General features: G+C 40.6%; 1 protein-coding gene across 1 annotated transcript in view; it reads right to left on the bottom strand.

The window, feature by feature from the left end:
* LOC127219135 (protoheme IX farnesyltransferase, mitochondrial) overlaps positions 1 to 22,387 on the bottom strand; it is a 107,628-nt gene that overhangs the window by 61,091 nt on the left and 24,150 nt on the right. The window contains exon 4 of the mRNA XM_051180391.1: positions 21,044 to 21,168. Within this exon, the coding sequence (XP_051036348.1) occupies positions 21,044 to 21,168 (125 nt within the window). The remainder of the gene's footprint in view (positions 1 to 21,043; positions 21,169 to 22,387) is intronic.

Here is a 22,387-nt window from a genome sequence, read left to right as displayed (position 1 = left end):
CTATTGGAATTATCTCCAGGGTTTGCATTCTTCTTTCTTACAGTTTCTGGGCTGTGATGGTAATGTCTTAAGGTCAACATGCCTTAAGATTTCCTTACTCTAGGCTCCATATTTCTCACCAAATCAAATCAAGCTTTTATCTCGGATTATAACATTCAAGGAGGAACAAGGTCAACTGCTTTCTCCCTGAACCCCCATATATTAGAGACCTCTGCACACAACACACATACATGCACATGCATGCTTTCTAGCTTCTCTCCCTAGCTGGATTATACCTTGAATAAAACCCACTTCTCCTTAACTAAGTCATGAACATCCCACACAGTCCAGCTAAATGGGTGGTCCCTCTAAGTACTTCGGTAACTCCTTTTCTAACTCAGAAGCTAGATGTAATCTTTTCTCTGTGATATCATACACCACTTTATTTCTCTTAACATGTTTTCTACCGAGTTGCTGTTATCTGCGAACATTCCTTACATTGCCCACCCTGCTGGGAGAGGAGAGATAATGACGCCACATGTTACAGGTAGACTACACAATGGTGCCTCCCTTTAACAGACAAATCAAAACAAAGAAAAGTTATGCCATCTGCCACATGCCACACAGCTGGTGACAGAACTCCAGTTTATGTTTTAAGGCATCATGCCACAGAGCAGGACACTGCAGTTATTAACATGGTATTTTCATGTAATAGTTGCTCCAACTATTGGTTTGCTTAAAGCCCCAGTGTCAAAGTTGTAGTCAAAATGATAATGAGTGGGGGAGGAGGATCACATCTCTTCCAACATACCCTTCCATCATGTCCCTCCACCAATTTTGCTAGCAGCTTAAGTCTTCAACACATTATTATTATTATTATTATTATTATTATTTTGCTGGTTTCTTTTTTTAAAGTAAACTTTGTATCTGGATGTTTACTCCTTTACTCAAAATGAAATTCATTCAGGTAACACATCCTGGCATAAATAATGAGGTGAGGCACATGAGGAATAAAAATAAAGATGGAAACTATGAGCAAATAACTTCAAAACAATTGTAGAATTGAGATCAGGATTAGAAACATTCAAGAACAAGGCCTAATAAAAAGTAAGCCAGGCATCGGGTTAGGAATGGTCATGACTTCTTCATCCATCACAGAAATAAAAGAAGAGATGAGAGAGTCAAGAAAAGAAAAGAATGACATGGAAGACTGACAGAGAAGGAAAACAGAAATAATGTCACAGCAGAAAAAGTGTCAGACAGAGAATTCCCACATCCTGATTCCTGCATTTCTAAGAATCCAATGTTTTGTTTTTAGAGACAGGCTCTCTCTCTGTGTGTAGTTCCAAGATGGCCTCAAACTCAAATCCTCCAGCTCAGCCTCCCAAGTGCTTGGGATCTCAGACATGTAGTCAGCATATCTGGTTAAGTTTTAAGGTTAAATGCTATGAGTTAGAAATGGCAAACCCCGGATGCCCTGGTACAGTTCTCACATGAAGCTGCTAGTATTCATTAACCCTGCTTCATCACCCTCCTCCCTTCCCCTCTCCCTTCTTGTTTCCCATGCCACTGTGCCCTTCAATTCTTGGGGTGCTGGCACTAGAGTCTCACTCTGGCTTCTTCTCAGCTTCTTGGTCCTTATGATCTCTATGAAAAGAATTCAGACAAGATACAGACCATAGTGTAGAAGACAAGTAGTTTACTATGGGGCAAAGTAGAACACTATCAGGGGTAAGAATGGACAAGGGTCAGGGGATCATTGTGAAGAACATGCTAGACAGGAAAAAGTAGTCAAAAAGACCACTATGCCAACCTACAACTTTAGCAGGATTTATACTATCCCTAAAATCTCTAGAAAAGACAGCTCTCTGGAACAGTGTTCTGACCAGGTGACTAACAAGCCCATTTGAACTAAATTTTAATGATTATGGGGGGGCATGGATGGGAGACTCTATTGCCAATGAGCTTCAAGCCTTGTGACATCTATCTAACTAGCCATCTAACACCTAACAGGAACACTCACTTTTATCCCATGTGAACACTGCTTTCTGGAATTCGGCCTCACTTGTCAGCCTGTGGATTCCTTACCTGACCACACCCAAGAAAACAGATCTCTGAAGGGCTGTGCTTCAATGATCTCTCCATAGCAAACCTGAAAAATGTCTCTAGTCTTCAGCTAGCAACATAATACACCCCCCCCCCCCCACATACACACACACTTTGGAGACAGGGTCTTACTGTAAAGCCCTGGCTAGTCTGGAGCTTGCAATTTGACTAGGCTGGCTTCAAAGTCATTTAGATATACCTGTGTCCACCTCCTAAAAGCTGGGATGAAAGGTGTACACCACCATGCCCAGTTCAGCTAACATCATCTTCAACAGCATTCTATGATACTTACTCTCTTCCTTGAAATGTGTTTTCTTTTAGTCCTCTTCAAGGACAACCTCTACCTTCTGTTGAACAATGCAGTTCTCAGGACACAGGTCACTTCATCCCACAAATGCCCCCAGTTAAAATTACTTACTGTTTCTATGCAGATGACTAAATGTCTACCTGTGGGACTGTTGGGGTGAAAGAATTTCTTCTTGGCCTGCCATGACCATCACCATCATGGAGCAGAGGTTAGAGCAGTCTATAGGCATGTCAGTGAAGGAGACACACTGCAGGTAAGTGGGTTACAACAGCACAAGGGAGGACTGTAACAAGCCCATGTGCACTGCAGAACCAAGGGTGTCTCATAGGTGTAATTTCTGTAAGCAAACACTGTGGATGGAGATGCTGCTCAGTTCACTGGGCAACAAACAGGAATGACAGCAGTGAGATGGGCACAATTCCCCAAGTGAGAGGAAGTGGGCAAAAGGAGAATGGGCAGGCAGTGGGAGGTCTGTTTGGGGAGAAAATACTGGTAGAAAATATGAAAAAAAAAAAAAAGAAAATATGAAAAGCACTTACTTTCTACTTCAACATCATAAAAGAAGAGCTCATGGAGCGCATAGCAACACAGACCTGAGAGAAAGCTGCCTAAATATAGGCAGAAATAAGAAAAATTGGTGACAGGGCTGGCGAGATGGCTCAGTGAATAAAAATACAAACATGGAGACAGAAGTTTGAGTCTCCAGCAGCACACTGCCTTGGTCCCCGTGACTCCAGTATGGAGTGAGGGACACATAGACAGATTCTGAGAATCTGATGGCCAGCTAATATCCAAAAAGCAAGCTTCCCATTCAGTGGCAGACCCTGTCTTAAAGAAATCTGGATGAGGAACAAGAGAGGAAGACACCTGTTGTTCTGTTTTGGTCTCTGTAAGTGTGCATAACCTCACACCCACAAGGCATGCACCATGAAAACCACACACACACACACACACACACACACACACAGAGAGAGAGAGAGGGGGGGGGAGACAAATGATGCATACCTGTAACCCTAGTAGTTAGGAGGCTGAGGCAGAAGGACTGCCACTTTGGCCAATATAGTTCACAAAGTGAATTACAAGCCACCCAGGGCTAGAGTGCAAATAAGACAGTGCCTATGTAAACAAAATGGGGCTGGCAAGACAGCCCAGTGGGTAAGAGTGTTTGCTAAGCCTGGCAACCTATGTTCAATTCCTGGAACTCATGGGCATACTGAACTGTTTCACCAACCTTTGTTTATTATTTTTAATCTACAAGCTTACATGATCTTTTTCAAGGAAGAAATAACTGAAGAACAATAAAATTTATATGTTTAAACATAAGGTTTCTCTATATCCTAGACTAGTGCAGTGCAAACATTAAGACCAAAGAAAAGGACAGCTTCAGAAAAAATATTCTCAATAAAGGGTTAATGTTGTAAAAAGAAAACTTTTGCATGTCAAAGAAAAAGATGTCTTCATGCTAATATGAACCAATAAAATATAAATGACTTTTTGTAAGCAAAGCCATTATAAGCACAAGTCCTTTGCTCAAAGGGCCTGGTAGTCTTTGGGAGGTTCTGAGGCCCAGCTTACATGCGGAGAAGGTCTTCCCAGCGTAAGCCGAGACTAATGCAGGCCAGCTGAAACAGCCCCACTTCCTGGGAGTCAGACAACCCAGGCAAGGAAGAGATAGAACTACAGGGACAACCCAACACTGAGATGTTCTCAGAGTGTGCCAACAAGCATGTGCATGTGTGTGCATATCATTAGCAGGATTTCTCCATGACAGGGGTGTATACCTGAGAAAACCAGAAGCCATCAATAACCCTGAAGTTTTTGGCCTGAGCAACCAAGAGATCAAGTGAGAGCACCTGGGATAGGTTCCTGGGCAGGTTTGAGAATCGGTTAGAAACAGAATTGTAAATGTGGTTGTGGTATATGCTGCCAAAATGAATGCCCAGCTTCCCAATCAGCTACAGTTTCAAAGATTCTGAACAGAAGCTTTTGCTGGGATGTTACCAACAGGTTTGGATACAATCCCACTGCGCATGTTTGTAACCCACCTTGTTACCACCAAATCACTTTGGAATACCAATTAGTAAAGAATAATCTTCCAATTGTTTTATAACTATTTCAGTGTTAACCTTTCATGATGACTAACAAAATCTGCACTCACTTTAATCTCAGCATTTGAGAGGCAGAGGCAGGAGGACCTCTGAGTTCAAGGCCAGCCTGGTCTATGTAGGGAGTTCTAGGACAGGCAGAGTTATATACTTAGACACTTTCCCAAACAAGTAATTTCACTTTAAAGTGGCAGTTTTGATAAGGTGGAAGTTAGGCTTTAACTGTACAGTTTACTCTCCTCTGCTATTTTTCATCCACTCCAACCATTCACTGAGTATATGATTATCAAATAAATAAAATCAGCTCTTGGAGCCAGGGGGATGCACAGGCTAGTGAGACATTCAGATACATCAAAACACAAAATGCAAATTAAAGTGTAATGGAGTTATATGATCTCAGAAGAGAAAAAGATGAAATCCAGAAAAAGTTAAATCATGCCCTAACTTAGGAGTTTATGAAAAACAAGAACTAACTATCGATTAAAAGGGACCTGAGTGTAAAACCAGAAATGGTTTTGTGTTACCACATAGTAATCCTTAGCATAATTTAAGAAAACCTTTAAGATATTTTCATGTAATCTCTGATTTCACCAAATAACCCCAACATCCTCACCAGGTGCCCCTGCTGGCTTACTTTACAGAAGGTGTGACGTTAATGTTGTCCACAGGCAACTGAGATGTTTTCTAGCACACCATCAATGGCACAGCCAGAAACTGCTCTTCATCAATGAATTATTAAAAGTCAACACTGAAGTTTTATTATTATACTAACCTACACTGGCATTTAGAAAGTAAGAATTCCATATTCAACTATGACTGAGATTTCAATTTGAAAGAGTTAAAAAGATGGCCAGGCATGGTGGTACACATCTTTAATCCCAGCACTTGGGAGGCAGAGGCAGGTGGATCTATGAGTTTGAGGACAGCCTGGTCTCTACAAAGCAAGCTCCAGGACAGCCAGAGTGGTTACACAGAAAAATCCTGTCTTGAAAATCAAAACTAACCAATCAACCAAGGAAACAGACAAAAAAGATCACAATGAAGTGTGACAATGAAGTAAGGATGATGGGTTTAATAAGATTTGGATTGTTCTTTCTGAAAAGAGCAGTGGGGTTAAATGACTGAGTGCCCACTCCAGTGCTTCCGAAGGTCCACAAGAATTTTAAATCTATGATCAGAAAACATTAAGACATTTGGAGTATCATATTTAATGTATATGAGGACATTTGGAGAGGGGGAATGGAATAATTGTTTCTTCAGTCAAAAACATAGAAATATGGAGTAGTAGGAAATGTAAATTATCTTTAGGACTTAGTGTTTTAATTTGACAGCTGTCTGACAACTGCCACATGGAAAACTGACCTCAGACAAGTGCCTATGAGCAACAGAGAGCTTTAAGCTCAAAGATCTCTCATGGAGTGATGCATGCATGCTGTAGTAACTCCTCACATGGGAATAGACAAACGCAGGCTGGAATTTTATTGTCTTTGAAGGTGCTGATATTCAACGGACTTAAATTTCACAAAGAGCTCCATATGACTCTACCACAATTAATGGCTCTCTCTCTGAAACATGATGCCATCAGTAGTGAAATAATTGTAAACACATCTGTAATTTCCAGGTGTTGCTTGAAGCAATTTTGAGTTGACCCCGTTGGACTTTACCTATAGAGTGCTAAACTACTAATATATTCACCCCTACCCTTACAATTTAAAAATAAGAAGGCCTTCTCTGGTATAGCTATAGCAGGCCAACAGCTTGACCTATAGGCTGAGGCTCAGGGCCACACCTCTGCTCTCACAGATTACTGAGATACTTTGCTTTTAATCAACATGAAAGGGGAGGGGGGACTTCATTATTTTGTTATGAAGAATTTTCTTTTCAGAATGCAGATCTTTCCCTTCTTTGGTAAATGATAATATAAAAACTGCCTATCTCATTTCAACAAGGTAGAATTGGGGGTAGGAGTCCTAAGTCACCAACAGGGCCTCTTTAGTATAGTGTGTGGAAAAGCTGTGCTGTTTAAAATCATCAGACTTTAGAGGAAAAGCAAATGCCTAGTTATTGTTGAAAACTGGGCCTTCATTTGCTAAGAACAGTCATGACAGCTGCTCCCTCTGTGAGGGCTCTGGCATGCCAACACACCACAGTCTTAAAACAAGGAACCATGACTAGAAGTCAAAGATCATGTCTTCTGACTGAGACAGGTTCCTTGAGACCAAAGGACAACTTACAAAAAACAAAACAAATCAACCTTATTTCTGAAGGTTGCCATACTGTTTCCCAGCAAGTCTCTCCTGAATGATAGTCTTTCCAAATACTTAACAATCCTAGACATCTAAAAGCTACTTTATAGCTCTTTCTTTCCCCACAAGGACACACAGTCAGTGACCTCCTTCCAGCTCAGTTTCCCCACTAACAGTGCTCCTTCAGGATCATCTGAAATCATTACTTTTAACAGAAAGTCTATCTCCTCATCTGACTCTCCCATTAAATATTTTCATGGTGTATAGTAGCAATAATTAACATTACTTGAATGGTTATTAATACCAGGCTCTTATCTCAGACATACAGAGGATTTTAGACCCTGGGTTCAGAACTGGGGTCCTGTATATGGCACTAACAGTAGGTTAACAGATAGAACACAAATGCATTTATTCCTTTATTTATTTAAGACAAGGCTCCATTATACAGACCATACTGGCCTTCAACTCACTCTACAGACTAGGTTGGGCTCATTTACACCTCATTCCTCAGCTTCTCAGGACTGGGATTACAGGCCAGTGTCAGCACCCTGGCTTTGCCTGAGCCACCTTCCCAACCTCCTGCACACACATATGGGTGTCACACGAGAGAACAAACACCCAAAGAGCCGCGAACCTGGAGAGTGTAAACACAACAGAAGAGGAAGGGAGAAAGCACTAGAGGGCAATGAGGTGAATTTAAAGAAAGATAAGTAGACCCTTAGGAGAAAAAAAAAAAACAAAAACAAAACAAAACAAACAAACAAAAAAAAACCAAAAACCAAAAAACAAAAACAAAAAAAAAACAAAACAAAAAACAAAACAAACAAACAAACAAACAAAAAAAAACAGGAGAAAGGATGGTTTGTGCCAAAATCTGCGGGTGTGTGGTGCCAATTCTACTGAGATTAGAACAGCTAGGGAGAGGGGACCTGTGAGAACTGAACTCCTCTGATTTTAGGCAGACAGAATTTCAGGAGCTCAAATGCTCGTGTGTGTGTGTGTGTGTGTGTGTGTGTGTGTGTGTGTGTGTGTGTGTGTGTGTGTGTGTGTGTGTGTGGTGGGTTAATTCCTAAACCAAAGTGGTCACAAGCACCACATCCTGGTATTAAAAATACTGAGTGCATTCTATCAACAACCTTATCTATTTGCAAATGAGGAAAAAAATGCAGGTTCAGAAAGGTTATGTCAACAACCCAAAGCCATAGAACTAACAAGTGCCAGGGGGCCTGGCTCTCTGGCTCTGACTGAACCATCAGGTGTCACTGAGCATCTCATGGGCCAGGGATGCATGACCCTTTCAGCAATCACAGGGCCAGACAGTTCCCACATTCACTGAGCTCACAGTCAAATGGAGAGGACAGCAGCAGCTAAGAGCTCAAGCTTTTCAAGCTTATATCTGAAGAAGAGCTGTACTTCTTGACTTGAGAAAGAGCTGACCATGAAGTGGGGTGTTGTGTCAGGGGTGTCTCCTCTGTGTTGTTATTTTAGCTGGCTTTTAAAGAATGATTTATTTACACTGATTTAAATGTGTTTTGCATGCATGTATGCAGGTGCACTATGTACATGCCTGGTGACCACAGAGACCAGAAGAGGGTGTTGGATCCACTGGAACTGGAGTTACAGATGGTTATGAGAAAGCTGCCATGTGGATGCTGGGAGCTGAACTCAAATCCTCTGCATGAGAAATGTTCATAAACACTGAGCCATCGCCCCAGCCTGATTCAATTTCATTTATTGTATGGATCCTTGCCTGGCATTTTCTTATTAATATGCTTATAGCTTATCTTTTCACTATAACAGTAGGAACTGACTGCATCCCACCTGAGTACTGTACTTGGAAGGAAGAGGAGTTTGGGAAATGCCCGCTGCATGGATGACATGGAAGCTGTAACAGCCACAGAAAGAGACATGGCTTGAAGAGAAGTGAACCATGCAGTGGGGGTTTTATTTCGATTCACAGAGCACAGAGGGCAGTTCTTGCGGTCTTTAGACTTCATGGTTTTGGCCTGGCACACTGGGTAAACCCAGCTGCTTTGGTACACAAGGCCCTTCATGGTCTGCCCCTGCTGTGTCTTTCGCCCACTGTCACGATACCTACCTAGCTTGTACCTCAGGCTTCTGTAGCACTGCCATGTGTGCAGCTTCCAGAATGTTCTTCCCACATGTAAACAAAACCTCTCATCTCTAGTCTTCACTCACAAAGTTCCTTCAGCCTCAGTAGCTACATACCTAGAAAAGCATACATACCTCATCTCAAATACACTGCCTACTTCCCTGAGCTTCCCTGACCTCCAGGTGGAAATGACCACAGAGATGGCTTTTACACCTTAAGCATTTCCTGGCTACTCCATGTGCCAGCACATTTATTGTTTTATTGCACACCCCCTGTAAAGGATGGAATGATCTTTTTATCTCTAGCAAAAGCAATCAATAGCTATCTAAGGACAGGTTCAGATAACAGCAGCCAATAATGTAAGTACTCCCATTACTTAAAGACACCCTGGTTTCCAGTCCTAGCCAAGTCACAGGCCAAGAAAGGCAGGAGACCAATGCCTTCTCTATCCAAATCATTTTAGCCTATACTGAGGAAAAGAAATGAAGTTCTGAGTGAGAACCAGAGCAGTCACATTTGCCTGCCTCTCAAAGACACAAAAAAGAAAACTCTTAAAGCCTGAATGCTCACTGTTTACAAAGGGTCACTCTGGAGCAACATGACTTTACTTAAGCCAGAGCTGATGAGATGGCTGGAAATGTGCAAGCAGTTTTTCCTCTTATGGAAAAACACATCAGACTTGTGATTGGGGAATGGTCTACAACTCCATGTTCAAATTTAACTACATGCTTACTTACATATGCTACTCAGCCATTAGGTTAGCCATTTACTCAACAGCAAGTGGGACATCACTGAGAATCCAGGCTGTGGATTCCGTCCCATACTCACTGACAATTCCATGAGCATTTTAATAACTGAGAGTCTGGTCTTCAGATATGTTTATGTTTTTAGGGTCAGAAGCGGTACTTGACCCCCATTACTTTAAATTAGTAGATGAAATAAATCACATTAGGTGAAGGATCTTTTTCATCTTAACTACCATGAGCTGTTTAAGGAATCTGTGCACAGCATTTCTTAATCCTTCTTATTCTGTTCACCCAAGGACAATGCATACTTCAATAGAAGCACTAAGATAACAACTGTGATTTTACTCAGCTAGTAAGAATGCTAGAACTTTAGACAATGGTCATCAGTAGTTTTCTCTCTCATGCACTAACAGATAGATATCTTCTCTACTAAGGAAGTCTCAACCGGGATAAAAGCCTGTTTTCTTATCATTTCAACAGTTTACACAGTATATTTTAAGGTATAAATATACTCTAAACTATGAGCATTTGGACATTTTATTAACTACCCAAATTTCTCTTTTGTTTCACTCTATCTCCACATTCCATCACTCAAATCCTTGGACTTTCTTTGTTCCCTGTGATCAGTGCTTCCGGGAGAAATCTGGCATAGGATCTGAAGGAAATGCCACAGTGAAATTTCCCTTAAGATTAATCACACAGGTAAGTAATTTCCCCTTCTCACCAAATAGTATTTTCTAAAATGTCTTAGAAAACTGGAAAGATGGGACTGAGTAGTCACAAAAATGTGAATCTTAAGACTGTCTTAAATCATTCATACTCACATTGCAAAGGTTACACAGCTTGCCCACCGCATCCTGGGCAGTACTAGCCAGAAGGATCACAGACAATTCTCAGGGTGTGTGAGTGAAAGAGACCCCACTGGCTATCCTCCTACCTCCCACACCCCAATTCTTATTCCTACCCACATCTGGGGGCTCACTATGGCAGTAAGAACCTCTTGGAGACTCCATTTTTAAAATATAAACATACATTGAGGCATCAAGGACTTTTGTTTTGTTTTTTACATATTAAAACCTTAAAAGCCATGTGCCCCTAAAGGGGCGAGACAGTGATAAGGAAGCAGTCTCCCAGGCATTGGGCCACACAGCTTGCTTTTCCATCAGCACCATCAGTCATCAGTAAACCAAGAGTCAACCTAATAGAGAAAACAGGGAGGGGGGAATCTGTGGTTGAGAGCAGAGAACCACTGGCTAATGGGATTCAGAACAAACTGACAGGAAAGGCAAAACACAACCAAAGATCAGGAAAAAAAAAGAAAGATATTCACAAAGAACCTCAGCTTGACCTCTGCTATATGGGGGTGACAGAGAGATATGCAGGGAGGAAACGGGCCACCAGAGGCAGATTTTATCACACATATAGTCACAAACCATAAATTCTAACTTCAAAAGTCATATGGCTACCATTTGCCATCACATCACAACTAAATGTGTTCCTACAAAACAAAAAACAAAACAAAACACCAAAATTAAATGTGTGCACACACTCACGTGCATGTGCATGTGTGTGCAAGCACATGTGTGTGTGTTTGCTTGTGCACAGGTGCTCAAAGAAGCAAGAAGGTATCAGATCCCCTGGAGCTTCAGTTACAGGAGGTTGTGAGCTGCTCAGTTTGGGTGCTGAGAAATGAATTCAGGTCCTCAGGAGGATCAACAAGTGTGGTGATATATTATTTATGATTTATTAAAATTGCCTGAGGATTCAGAAACAAACTACAGAAGCCAGGCACACACCAGCAAACAGAAGCTAGGAGGTGGTGGTACAACTTTTAATCTTAGGACTCAGAATTAAGAAATAGACAGATCTCTGTGACTCTAAGGGCACCAATATTGAATCGGTCTAATAGAGAATTATAGCTCACACCTTTAATCCCAGGACTCATGAGAGGTATATAAGACAGGCGCAAGGTCTCAGTATGAGGCATTCATTCTCTTGCTACACTGAAGATAGGAGGCATTCACTCTCCAGCCATGCTGAGAGTAGGAACGCCCCAGCCCTGTTAGAGGTCAGAGCTCTCTGGTAGCTTGGTTGCTCTGAATCATTTATTGTGTTACATATTGGTGCCCAAGTGCTCTTATCTCTTAACTATTGAGCCATCCCTCTACCCAGTCCCCATATTTACTTTATCATCAACCTTTCCAATACTATACATATAATTCAATAATAGCTATTTGTAGCATGATAAGTAAAAGACCCAGAGAATAATATTGGGATTCAAGCTTTAAGATGAAGATCAGAAACGCAAAGCAGCCAAGCCAGTAGCTCTTACCTCTACCTCAGGCTGAAATGGCTGATCCTGTCTCCACGAGCTCACACCTCAGACTGCTGCCTCTCCTCATTGTGTCAGGAGAATCAGAACCAAATGACTTCCTAGCCACAATGTGGCTGGAGAATGAATGCCAGCTGAGACTCTGTTCCAGTCTTAAATACCTCTCATGAGTCCTGGGATTAAAGGCATGTGATCCCAAGTGCTGAGATCATCTTTGTGAGATCATCTGTTTCTCTTCAGGACTGGATATATTTCAGGTAGCTCAGTGTGGTAGGATTAAAGGTGTGTATAGATAATTAGTATGGCTGTTTTGCTACTTTGATTTCCAGTAGCTTTAATAAATCATAACCAATGTATCAACACAGCTATTCCCTCAGTCACATATAAATAACAAGTATACAATGTGCACATACTTGAAATAAATATACACATATGTTGCAAGATATATACATAATTTGCAAGTACATTTGGGAATCAAAAATCCAAAAGCTGAAACATTTTGAGTGCTAACAATGAAAATTCTGTACCCATTTGAGTAAAAATGTAAAATTTTAGGTAAAATTGTCGACAATTACCTTCAGACTAATATATAAGATACATTAAGATACATATGAAACATTAATGAATTTCATGTTTGAAATTCCCCTCCCCAAGATATCACACACACACACACATACACACACACAAACACACACACGCAAATATAACAAAATCTGAAAAGATCTTAAGTTCAAAACATTTGTTTAATCACAAGAATTTCATAAAAGGGAGAACCCATCCTCTGGCAAACTAAGGAAAAGTACATTGTGTCTTTCAATTCTCAAAGATCCTAAGAGGGATAACTGGAAGACAGCCGATGATTCTGGAAGCAAGAAGGTTGTGGTCAAAACTGGCAAGCCTTTCTTTTAATAAAAGCACAAATAGCTGACATGGATAGCACAATGGTCTGGCTTGGGCATTCAGTGTTCTAAATCTTCCTGATTACTCAAGAGGGATACATGACTGCCTGCTGGGGAACTCTACCTCCTGTACTCAGGAGTAGTGCTGTAAGCTATCCTGGGGGCAGAGAGACTGGCTGATGAAACAGCCTGATTCTTAGGTGGTGACTAGATTGACACTTCAGCTAAGATGCTGAAGCTGTGAGGGGGGTTTACATGTTCTAGTCCTACTCTGGCTATTTTCGAATGTGTGATCGACAACATCACCAAGCTTCATTTTATTTTTTTAAAACATAGACGTTAACGCCACCTCACAGACTCTTCACAAGAAGCAAATAAAATAACAACCAGTTGATGTGGCTGCAAATTACTTAAAAACCTATCTACAGACATCATGTTCAAATCATCATCTCTGCATCTACTGGCACAACTTCACCTGGAATGATTTTGGCAATGAATGCCAGTGCCAAACTTATTCCACTTAGATCGATCATTCTGGACAGGAGAATCAAATGCAATTTAGAGGTTACTTAGGATTATATAAATTCAATAAAACAGACTGTGTTTAAAAAACACTTTCTTTTTAAAGTTATTCAGCAATGATCATCTTTTTTCCTTATATATTAAAGCCGTACTTAGTTGGAAACTCTCCAACTATAGTCAAAGATTCTCTCTGTAAGCCTGTTGTGGTACGGTAGCTTATCTGAATAAGCCACAAGCTGGGACCTCCAGAGGCTGAATGATAGCAAGTTCAAAGTCAATACACTTCTCATTGATTTGTCCTGCACATATTATGTTAAACAAATACTCTCATTGGCATTCACTAACAGAAATCTTCTTCTAGAATATAACACTAAACTTTATGACTGCTTTTGTTCACCATGGAAGATGAAAGTCAACTGCTATTGCTCTGGGCAGACGGCACAGTCAAAACAAAAGAGACATCAGAGAAAGGGGAAAATGCAAAGAGGCATTAGATAATAATCTCATATTCACCAAGGGAAAAAAAAAAAAAGATTTGCTTCTCTTTTCATAGAGAATTTTCTTTTACTTTGACCACCCTATAATTCAGAGCTCTTTATCCAAAGCCCTTCCTTTTTACCTCATTTCAGCCATGAAAATCGTTCAAGTATTGTTAGTATCAAACAAAAAGCATGTTTCTTCTTGACCCCATTTTATTCACACCTCTTGATCTCTTTCATTTCCTTCATGAAAAATTGTCAACATCCATAGGTACACGAGATCCCAAAGATAACTTTCCTTATCACACTACCTTTCTAATTACAAGCTACCACTCAGATCTGAGACGATTTATGTTTTATGTCTTTCTTGTAATTTTCTCTAAAATAAAGTCTCTGAGAACATCAATGATTCCTTTCAAAGACAAGTCAAAGTTATGAATTCATTCATTTATTTGATCTTTCAAAAATTCCATTTTTGAAATCCTGTGAACGTAGACACAAATACAGTCTAATGTGTATATGTTTAGAAAACGATTTGACATACGGCAAGTGCTAAATAAAGGTTACTACCTGTAATTATTATTAGACTTCTTTCCCGATATGTGTTTTTAAAAGGACACAGTACTGGTCTCCTCCTGTGCTATCAGCAGAGGCAAGAGATGGATGAAATATGTAAGTCACAATCACTCATTTCAAGGGAGTTACTAGCACTCTAAAGAAGAGAATACAAATGAATAATTATACTGCCACAGCAAAAGTGCCTATTAACTACAGCTAGAAAGCGATGTGCTGCAAGCACTGTCACATGGTTGGAGAAAGAACACCCAGACTCTCCAACAAGGAGAACTATGACCAACAGGTTGACGTTGTAAGGTGGCACCTTAGGGTTCAACACGAAGAGTTAGAAACTTCATGGTTGAGCACCTAGAGAAGCTTGGGAATCAATGTGCCACAGTAATCAAAAGATAATCTACTAAGGATATTGTAAATAGGGATATAACACAATACACAATCTAAACTTTATAACTTACTGATAATTATATATATACACACACACACATATATATACACACTTTATAATTTACTGATAGCAAAGTTAGCAGATGTAAAGTAGTCTTTAAAAGGTGTGTGTGTGTGCATGCGTGTGCATATGAACACTGTAAACTCACGGTCACAAAGCTTTGAAGACAAAGCTGAGGGCAGTAAAGTAATCTAGGCTACTGTCCAATGGGCATACCTGCAAACAAAATGGGCAGCAGAAAAGTGTTTCTAATTGTGCTGTGAACAAATGAAGGCTAAAATGGGTTATGAATAGTAAAACCAATAACTTTTTATGCAAATTGTAGACATTTGAGATTCAACTGTTGTAGAATATTATTTTAACTGGGCAAAGATGTGTTACATTTGTTTATGCTGCGGAATATTTAACTGTGAAGGGTGTGTTACTTTTGTTTATGCTGCACTTGTTTAACCATGTAAGAATGTGTCATTAATATGTAAAGATAAGTTGCAACTGTTTCACCTTGACTGTCTAAGGCACCTGATTCGTCTGATAAAGAGCTGACTGGCCAATAGCTAAGTAGAGAAAGGCTAGGTGGGGCTAGCAGGCAGAGGTAAACAGGAGGAGAAATCTCGGCTCAAACAAAAGAATGAAGAATGAGAGAAGAGTGGAGATGCCCAGGGCCAGCAGCCAGGTGGTCACCAGACAGACAGACAGACAGACAGAGAGATGGACAGCAAGAAAGTAACAAAAGGTAAAAAGTCCTGAGGCAAAAAGTAGATAAAGAGAAACAAGTTAATTTAAGTTAAAAGAGCTAGCCTAGTCTGAGCATTTAAAACTAAAACTAGAAAAACAAACAAACAAACAAACAAACTGTACCAGCCTTTTTCTTTTAGGCCACCAACCAGCTCCCAAATCATGACACAGAGACATTATTATGGCATGCTCAGCCTAGATGTCCACCTACATGTAAATTAGGAATCTCTTATTTTAGCCTTTTATTTAAACAACAACAAATCTTTGAATTCAACAAATCACTTTTAGCAACCTAACAACACAAGAAAGGAAGTGTGTGGGATTTAACTGCAAGAATTTTAGCTCACTAGAGGGATGCTGGTGCATGCCTTTGATTCCAGCACTCTGGGAGCAGAGGCAGGCAGGTCTTTGGGAGTTGAGAGGACAGTCTGATCCACATAAGCTCCAGCACAACTAGGGGTGGACAGTAAGACCTTGCTTCAAAAAAAAAAAAATGTGTTGGGGGACACTTCAGTTCAGGATTTGAGTCTCTGAACACCCATGCACCAGCCATTCTCCAGTATGTACTGATGTGGAAGACTGTTCATGGTATATTCTTAGGTTTTTGTTCACATGAAAAAATACATATGAACCATATGCGCTATATTTTAAAACATGTTACTTTTGCTTAATTTGGTCACTGATTGTCAATGAAGCATTTCATAAAAACATTTTAACTGTTGCCTTAAAAAAACAAAAATCAACAGCAAAACAAAATGTTTTTACAAATAGGAAATCCTGCCCCCTACTCCAAAGGGCTGTTCAGCACTCGATGAATGTTAGATTATCTTAAGATCATAGTTCTGAAGTTAAGTTTTAACTGTGCTTTTGTGGCCTTCTCTAATAGCCAGTCTGCTTCTAGAAACTTGTTGTTTAAAGACAATGAGAACCATGTGCAGAGTGACATAAGAAGCAAACAGGACTGGCGGGCTGCAGAAGCTCGGGCAGAGGCAGAAAGTGGAATACCATGTCATCGCTCAATTTACTACAGTAAATTGTATACAGAAATAAACTCACTGACATACACATTTATGGTCACAACCTCTCTTAAAAAGCCATGTACAGCACCCCACCCCTTATCTGCAGTAAATATATTCTGAGACTCTTACTGGATGCTTAAGAATTCAACAGATCCCTGTATACATGGTATTTATATTCTTGTGATAAAGATTAATTTACAAACTAAGTACAGCAAAAAGTAGCATCAGCAATATTAAAACAACATGTGATAAGCTTTTAACAATTTACCAATTGATTATTTGTGGAATTTTACAGTTGATCTTCAAAGTAGTTGATTGTGATTAACTGAAACACAGAAAGGAAAACTCCAGAGGAGACACTGTATACATAAAATGGGTAAAACAATTCCAATTACAGCTCATCACATTAAATACTGAAAATAATTCTAACTTTTCTGACAACTTTTATTTTTTTAAACTCTTCATTCATTCTACTCAAATTTATGTTTTTCCTCTCTCAAGATGTGATCAGTTAAAGGCATCCACAGCATTCTGCCTTTCAGTGGTTAAATTGAAACCACTTATGGACTGCTTTCATCCTTTGAAGGCATGCCCACTTTAAAGCCAAGCTTGGGTTTTGAATGGCGTGTGTATACACATTACAGAACCTTCTAGTGCTTTGCTTTACATGTCCATGTCCGTGGTTTCTCGCACCCATCTCCTAAGTACCACTCACCACCTTGTCACTCAGAAACTGAATCTCATTTCTCTCCTTAAAACAAATGGAAAAATTGCTTTTCAAAGCTTTACTATTTTCTTCTTTCACAAAGAGATCACAAAAGCTGGATGCAAAGAAGAAATGGGGCTAAATGAATAACAGCTCAAATAAAGCACATAAAAATTAAAAATATATGTAAGATGTTATTTGAATCTTTTCATAAATATGGATAGATTTTTCTCCCTCCCCTACACCCTATGAGTGGCTGACACACCCTTTAATGTGAACACTGCTTTTCAAAAACAACATATATCTTTGAAAGATGGTTCAGCATTTAAGAGCACTAGCTGGAGAGGACCCAGTTTTGGTTTGGAACACCCACCTGGTAACTGACAACCATACATGGTAACTCCAGTTCTAGGATACCTGATACCTTCTACCACCACAGGCACTAGGCACGCATGAGGTGCACAGACATACATGCAGACAAAATATTCATACACATAAAATTAAAAACAATAAATCTTGGTTTAGTGCCTACTGTGTTTGTTCTCTGTTCTGCTCACACTATTTAAGACTGCTGGTAAAATGGCCCTGTACTCCTTTGTTTCTTAACTTTATGAGACTGCCTAATAATAATAATGAAAACAAGACACCAATACTGCATTACTGGGGGGGGGGAGGGTGTGTGACAGTTTGGGAAGTTGGTTAAAACCCTAAGCACACTAGAATGCATTGTGCTGAGAATCACCCCAAAGTTTTAAGTACTACATTTCCAAATCCAACTATATCCCAGACACACGGAAGAAAGCTCACAACAAGTACAAGAAACCGGTCTGTTGGCATGTGCTCATTGTGCAAACAGCACTCACGGCACTGAGGCTGGCAGGGTCCACACATGGGGAAGAATATAACAAAATGTCCCAGGAATGAATGAGGGGAGTGGTGTGAGAGGGTTGCAGGACTGGAAAACAAACTGAGAAGGAAAAACCACCACAGGGGCAGACACCACAATTGCTTGGTGCCAAAAGAATCCCATCATGAATTCTGTGGCTTTCCTCAGTGTTCTTAAAATCTTACAGAATCTAGTCCATCCCTTGTAGCAAATACTCAGGTATGGATCTGGAAGCCACACAGCTAAAACTCAGTCCTGTAAAGCTTCTAACAGCTGGGGCCCAGAATCCTAACAGTTTCTACCTAAATGGACACCAGTCCCCTCTCTCCCTAGACACTTCCCTGAGATTACTAAAAGGGTTGTTTTTCCTGGATGTGTGCATATTTGTCTGCGCACGCACCTGTGAGTTCATGCACACTCATGGAAGTCAGAGGCCAGCCTCGGGTGTTGTTCACCGGCCTGTAACTTGCTACATGGACTAGGCTGGCCAGCCACCTAGTTTCAGGGATCTGTCTGTTCCATGCTCCTAGGACTGGGATTACAAGTCTGCCATCAGCTCTTTCACATGTTCAGGGGATCAAAGACAGGTCCTCTTGCGAGCATGTTACCAACTGAAACTGTCTCCCCCATCCCTAACAGAGCTGTAGTCATAAAAATATAAATCCTTGAGCTAACATTTTTGGAGGGGAAGGAATAGGAAATGTGGGTGGGAAAGTAGTTCCCAGTCACAGCAACATTTCTTAAAATTACACTTTGTGTGAGTGTGTGGGGGGGGGGGGAGGAGAGAGAGAGAGTAGACAGACTCCAAGTGAAGCCACTTTATGGAAAGTGTCATAAATGGCTGACACTTGGCCTTACTACAAACTTCATTTTTTGAGAACGACTTCAGTCTCCCTAACGCTGGCCTTGCTATAGAACTGCTTCAACGTTAAAAATAACAACTGGCTAGTGTATGTAGTATCATATGCCATTAGTCCAAACACTCGGAAGCAGAGGTGAGCAAATCTCTGTAAGGTCTACATAGTGAGTTCCAGGCTAGCAGAAATACATAGTGAGATCCCCTCAAAAGCAACAACAATAAGAACCCTATTTGAAACAAATTATATCCTCAATGCATGGACACTACCTTATGGAAGCACATGATTGTAGCATGAGTTCAAATTGTTCTCGACAATAAAAACTCAAAGAGTCAGATATTGGGGTTAATGCTGAAGATCAGAGAAGCAAAGCAGATAGCCACTAGAGTTCTTACCTCTTCCAATGCTCAGACAGAAAGGGTGATCCTGTCCTCAGACTATACTGCTCCTCAGACTGCATCTCTCTCTTGTCTCCTCCCACCTTATATTCCTCTCTCAGCCAAGGCATATCCCTTCTTCTCCTCACCTCCTTAGTGCTGGAATTAAAGGCATGTCAGTCCAAGTGCTGGGAGCACCTTTGTGTGAACTCTGTTTCTCTTTTATACAGACTCAATCTCATGAAGCCCAGGGTGGCCTTGAACTTACAGCAGATCTACTTGCCTCTGTCCCCTGAGTGCTGGGATTAAAGTTGTGTACCACCACTTACTAGCCTCTATGGCTAACTAATGTGGCTAGCTTTGCACTCTGATCTTCAGGTAAGCTTTATTTATTAGATCATAAACAAAATGTCACCACACACGATTTTAAGTATTATCAAATTACATTCCCATATTTTACAAACTAGCTTTTTCTATATGGTGTCCTATGAACATCAAGCTGGTTCTTGGTGGCAAGTTGTATTCCTATTGGAAAACTGTGCCAACTCCTTCTGGGTGTTCTGGTGATGAGACAACTTTCCTTAAGTTTTAGCCAAGTTTTTTTTTTTTTTTTTCACTATAGCATCTTATGAAGAAACCACAAAGTCAAGAGACACCACAGTAGCCAGGCAAAGGAAAAAACTATTTCAGAGATTCATCGGGGTGCTTAAAATAGCAAGAAGAAAAATGAGCCATTAAAAGTACTTAGCAATTAATTATATGATATAATCTGGTTGTACATACAAAATAAACAGTAGTATTGAACTACTGGTTTTGTTTATTTGTTTGTTTTGTTATGTTTTGAAAGGTGGATATGTTCCTTTAAAATATTCTGGGGCTGGAGAGTTGGCTCAGATGTTCAGAGCACATGCTGCTCTTCCAGAGGACCCCAAATTCAGTTCCTACCACCCAGGTTAGACCAATTACAACCACCTGGAACTTAGGTTCCTCAAACTGTGATGCCTCTGCCTTCCTTTTATACCTGTAGTCACATGCCCACAGCCACATGCAGACATATACACCTACGCATCATTTAAACTAACAAACATTGAATATTTAAAATGTTCTGTTTTGCACAGTTGGTGGCTTACAACGAAGAGGCTATGCATGATGGCATATTGCTCAATGACGACTACTAGCACTTGAGAGGCAGTGGTAGGAGGATTCTGTACAGTGTGTTTAAATCCCCCTTCGGTGACACAACCAGAGCTTACTAAAGCAGACAACCAAATAAGATAAAAAGTAATATACAAGGAAATAAAACTACCTCAACAGCACATAATCACGATGAATTCAAGGAAATGTTCCTGAAATAAAGGGAACACAAAATTCTGGCAGTTTTCACTCCTTTTTAACCCACAAATCCCGACCACTTCAAGTACATACTCTGCAGCACTCTGAAAATCATTTGCCTCAAAATCAAACCAAACCAAGCAGAGACCCCCACAGGACACATCTGTGGATTCAGGGTGCTTCTCCAGCAGGGCACAGGATCTAGGAGTACTTCAAACACAAGGGCACAACAGTCAGCAAGTGACAACAGCATCACATGCTCAGAGCAGAACTGACCTGATTGATGGAGTTGGCAGCACAGGATGCGAGGCCCGTGCCAAGGGAAGTCAGCAGGAAGCAGGGCCAGTCGAAAGGGCCTGGAGCCAGTGCAAAGCCTGCAGAAGTGGTACTCACGACGAGAGCTGCAATACAGCAAGAGAAATGCCGGTCAAAAGTGGGATCCCAGGCTGAGACACAGTGAACAGGAGTAATCTCCCACACACCCAAGACAATGACCCTTCAAACTCCGGGTGGATGCTCTTATATCTAAAAAAATCCATAGTCTTGGCCAGCAATACAACTCCATGGGAAAAAGCTCCTGCCACCAAGCCTAATGACCTAAATTCAAACCTTATGATTCATATGGTAAGAGAGAACCAACTCCATCTGATAAGTTGTCCTTTGACAACCACATAAACACCAGGGCATATAAATATACATAGTACACACATACACACACACAAAATAATTTTTTATCTACATTTTTCTGATTTAAAATTACATGTATAGATAATACAAAAATATTTTCTTTTAAATTCCATTAGACTGGGGGGAAGGAAAATAACATAGGTTTTCCAAATTCATTATTCATTTATGCATTCAACAAATATTTATGGACTACCAATTTGTGAGCAATATTGTACCAATGCTGGCAACTATAAGAGATATAGCTGTGCTCAATGTTCTCACTACAGGGAGAAATGCAGGATACCTGCTAGTAACTGAACCACATAGCAGCATAACAGTGAGGGCTTGAACTCTGCTGTAAACTCCAGATAACCATAATGGAGGCTTTGCCTGTGACAGACAAGTTCCTGGGGCCAGAGTGGAATAAAGCACTGATTTACTACCTGTGAGTCATGACCCCTTGGGGTGGGGTCGAACAATCCTTTTATATGGGTCACCCTAAGATCATTGGAAAACACAGATATTTATAGTAAGATTCACAATAGTAACAAATTTACAGTTACGATGTAGCAACTGGCAACTCACCATACACTGGCTCCTTACAGAAATGTGAGCTGCATGAAGACAAGAGTCCTGTGGGAATCATTTCCTGCTCTATTTTCAGGGTTATCATCATGGCAGGAATAGAGTAGTATTTACTGGAGGGAGAGGAAGAAAGGTGGTGGCTGCCAGATTGGATTTTTATGTTATTTGGTAGCCGGCTGAGGGTCTCTGAGAGTCTATGCAGGAAGGTGACCCTGACAAGCAAAGTTCAGCCTACGAGTAATGTCCCAACCCATGCAGGGGCGGAGAAACCATCTACAAAATTATCCCATTAATCCCCTGTGAGTGAGCATATTCCCAGTGAGCAAATGGGAAAACTGAAGGGTTCTAAGGGATATTTGGATTGGAGAA

The sequence above is a fragment of the Phodopus roborovskii genome, unplaced genomic scaffold, assembly GCF_943737965.1.
Source record: "Phodopus roborovskii unplaced genomic scaffold, PHOROB, whole genome shotgun sequence".
Taxonomy (NCBI): Eukaryota; Metazoa; Chordata; class Mammalia; order Rodentia; family Cricetidae; genus Phodopus; species Phodopus roborovskii.
This window is presented reverse-complemented; position numbering and strand designations above follow the sequence as displayed.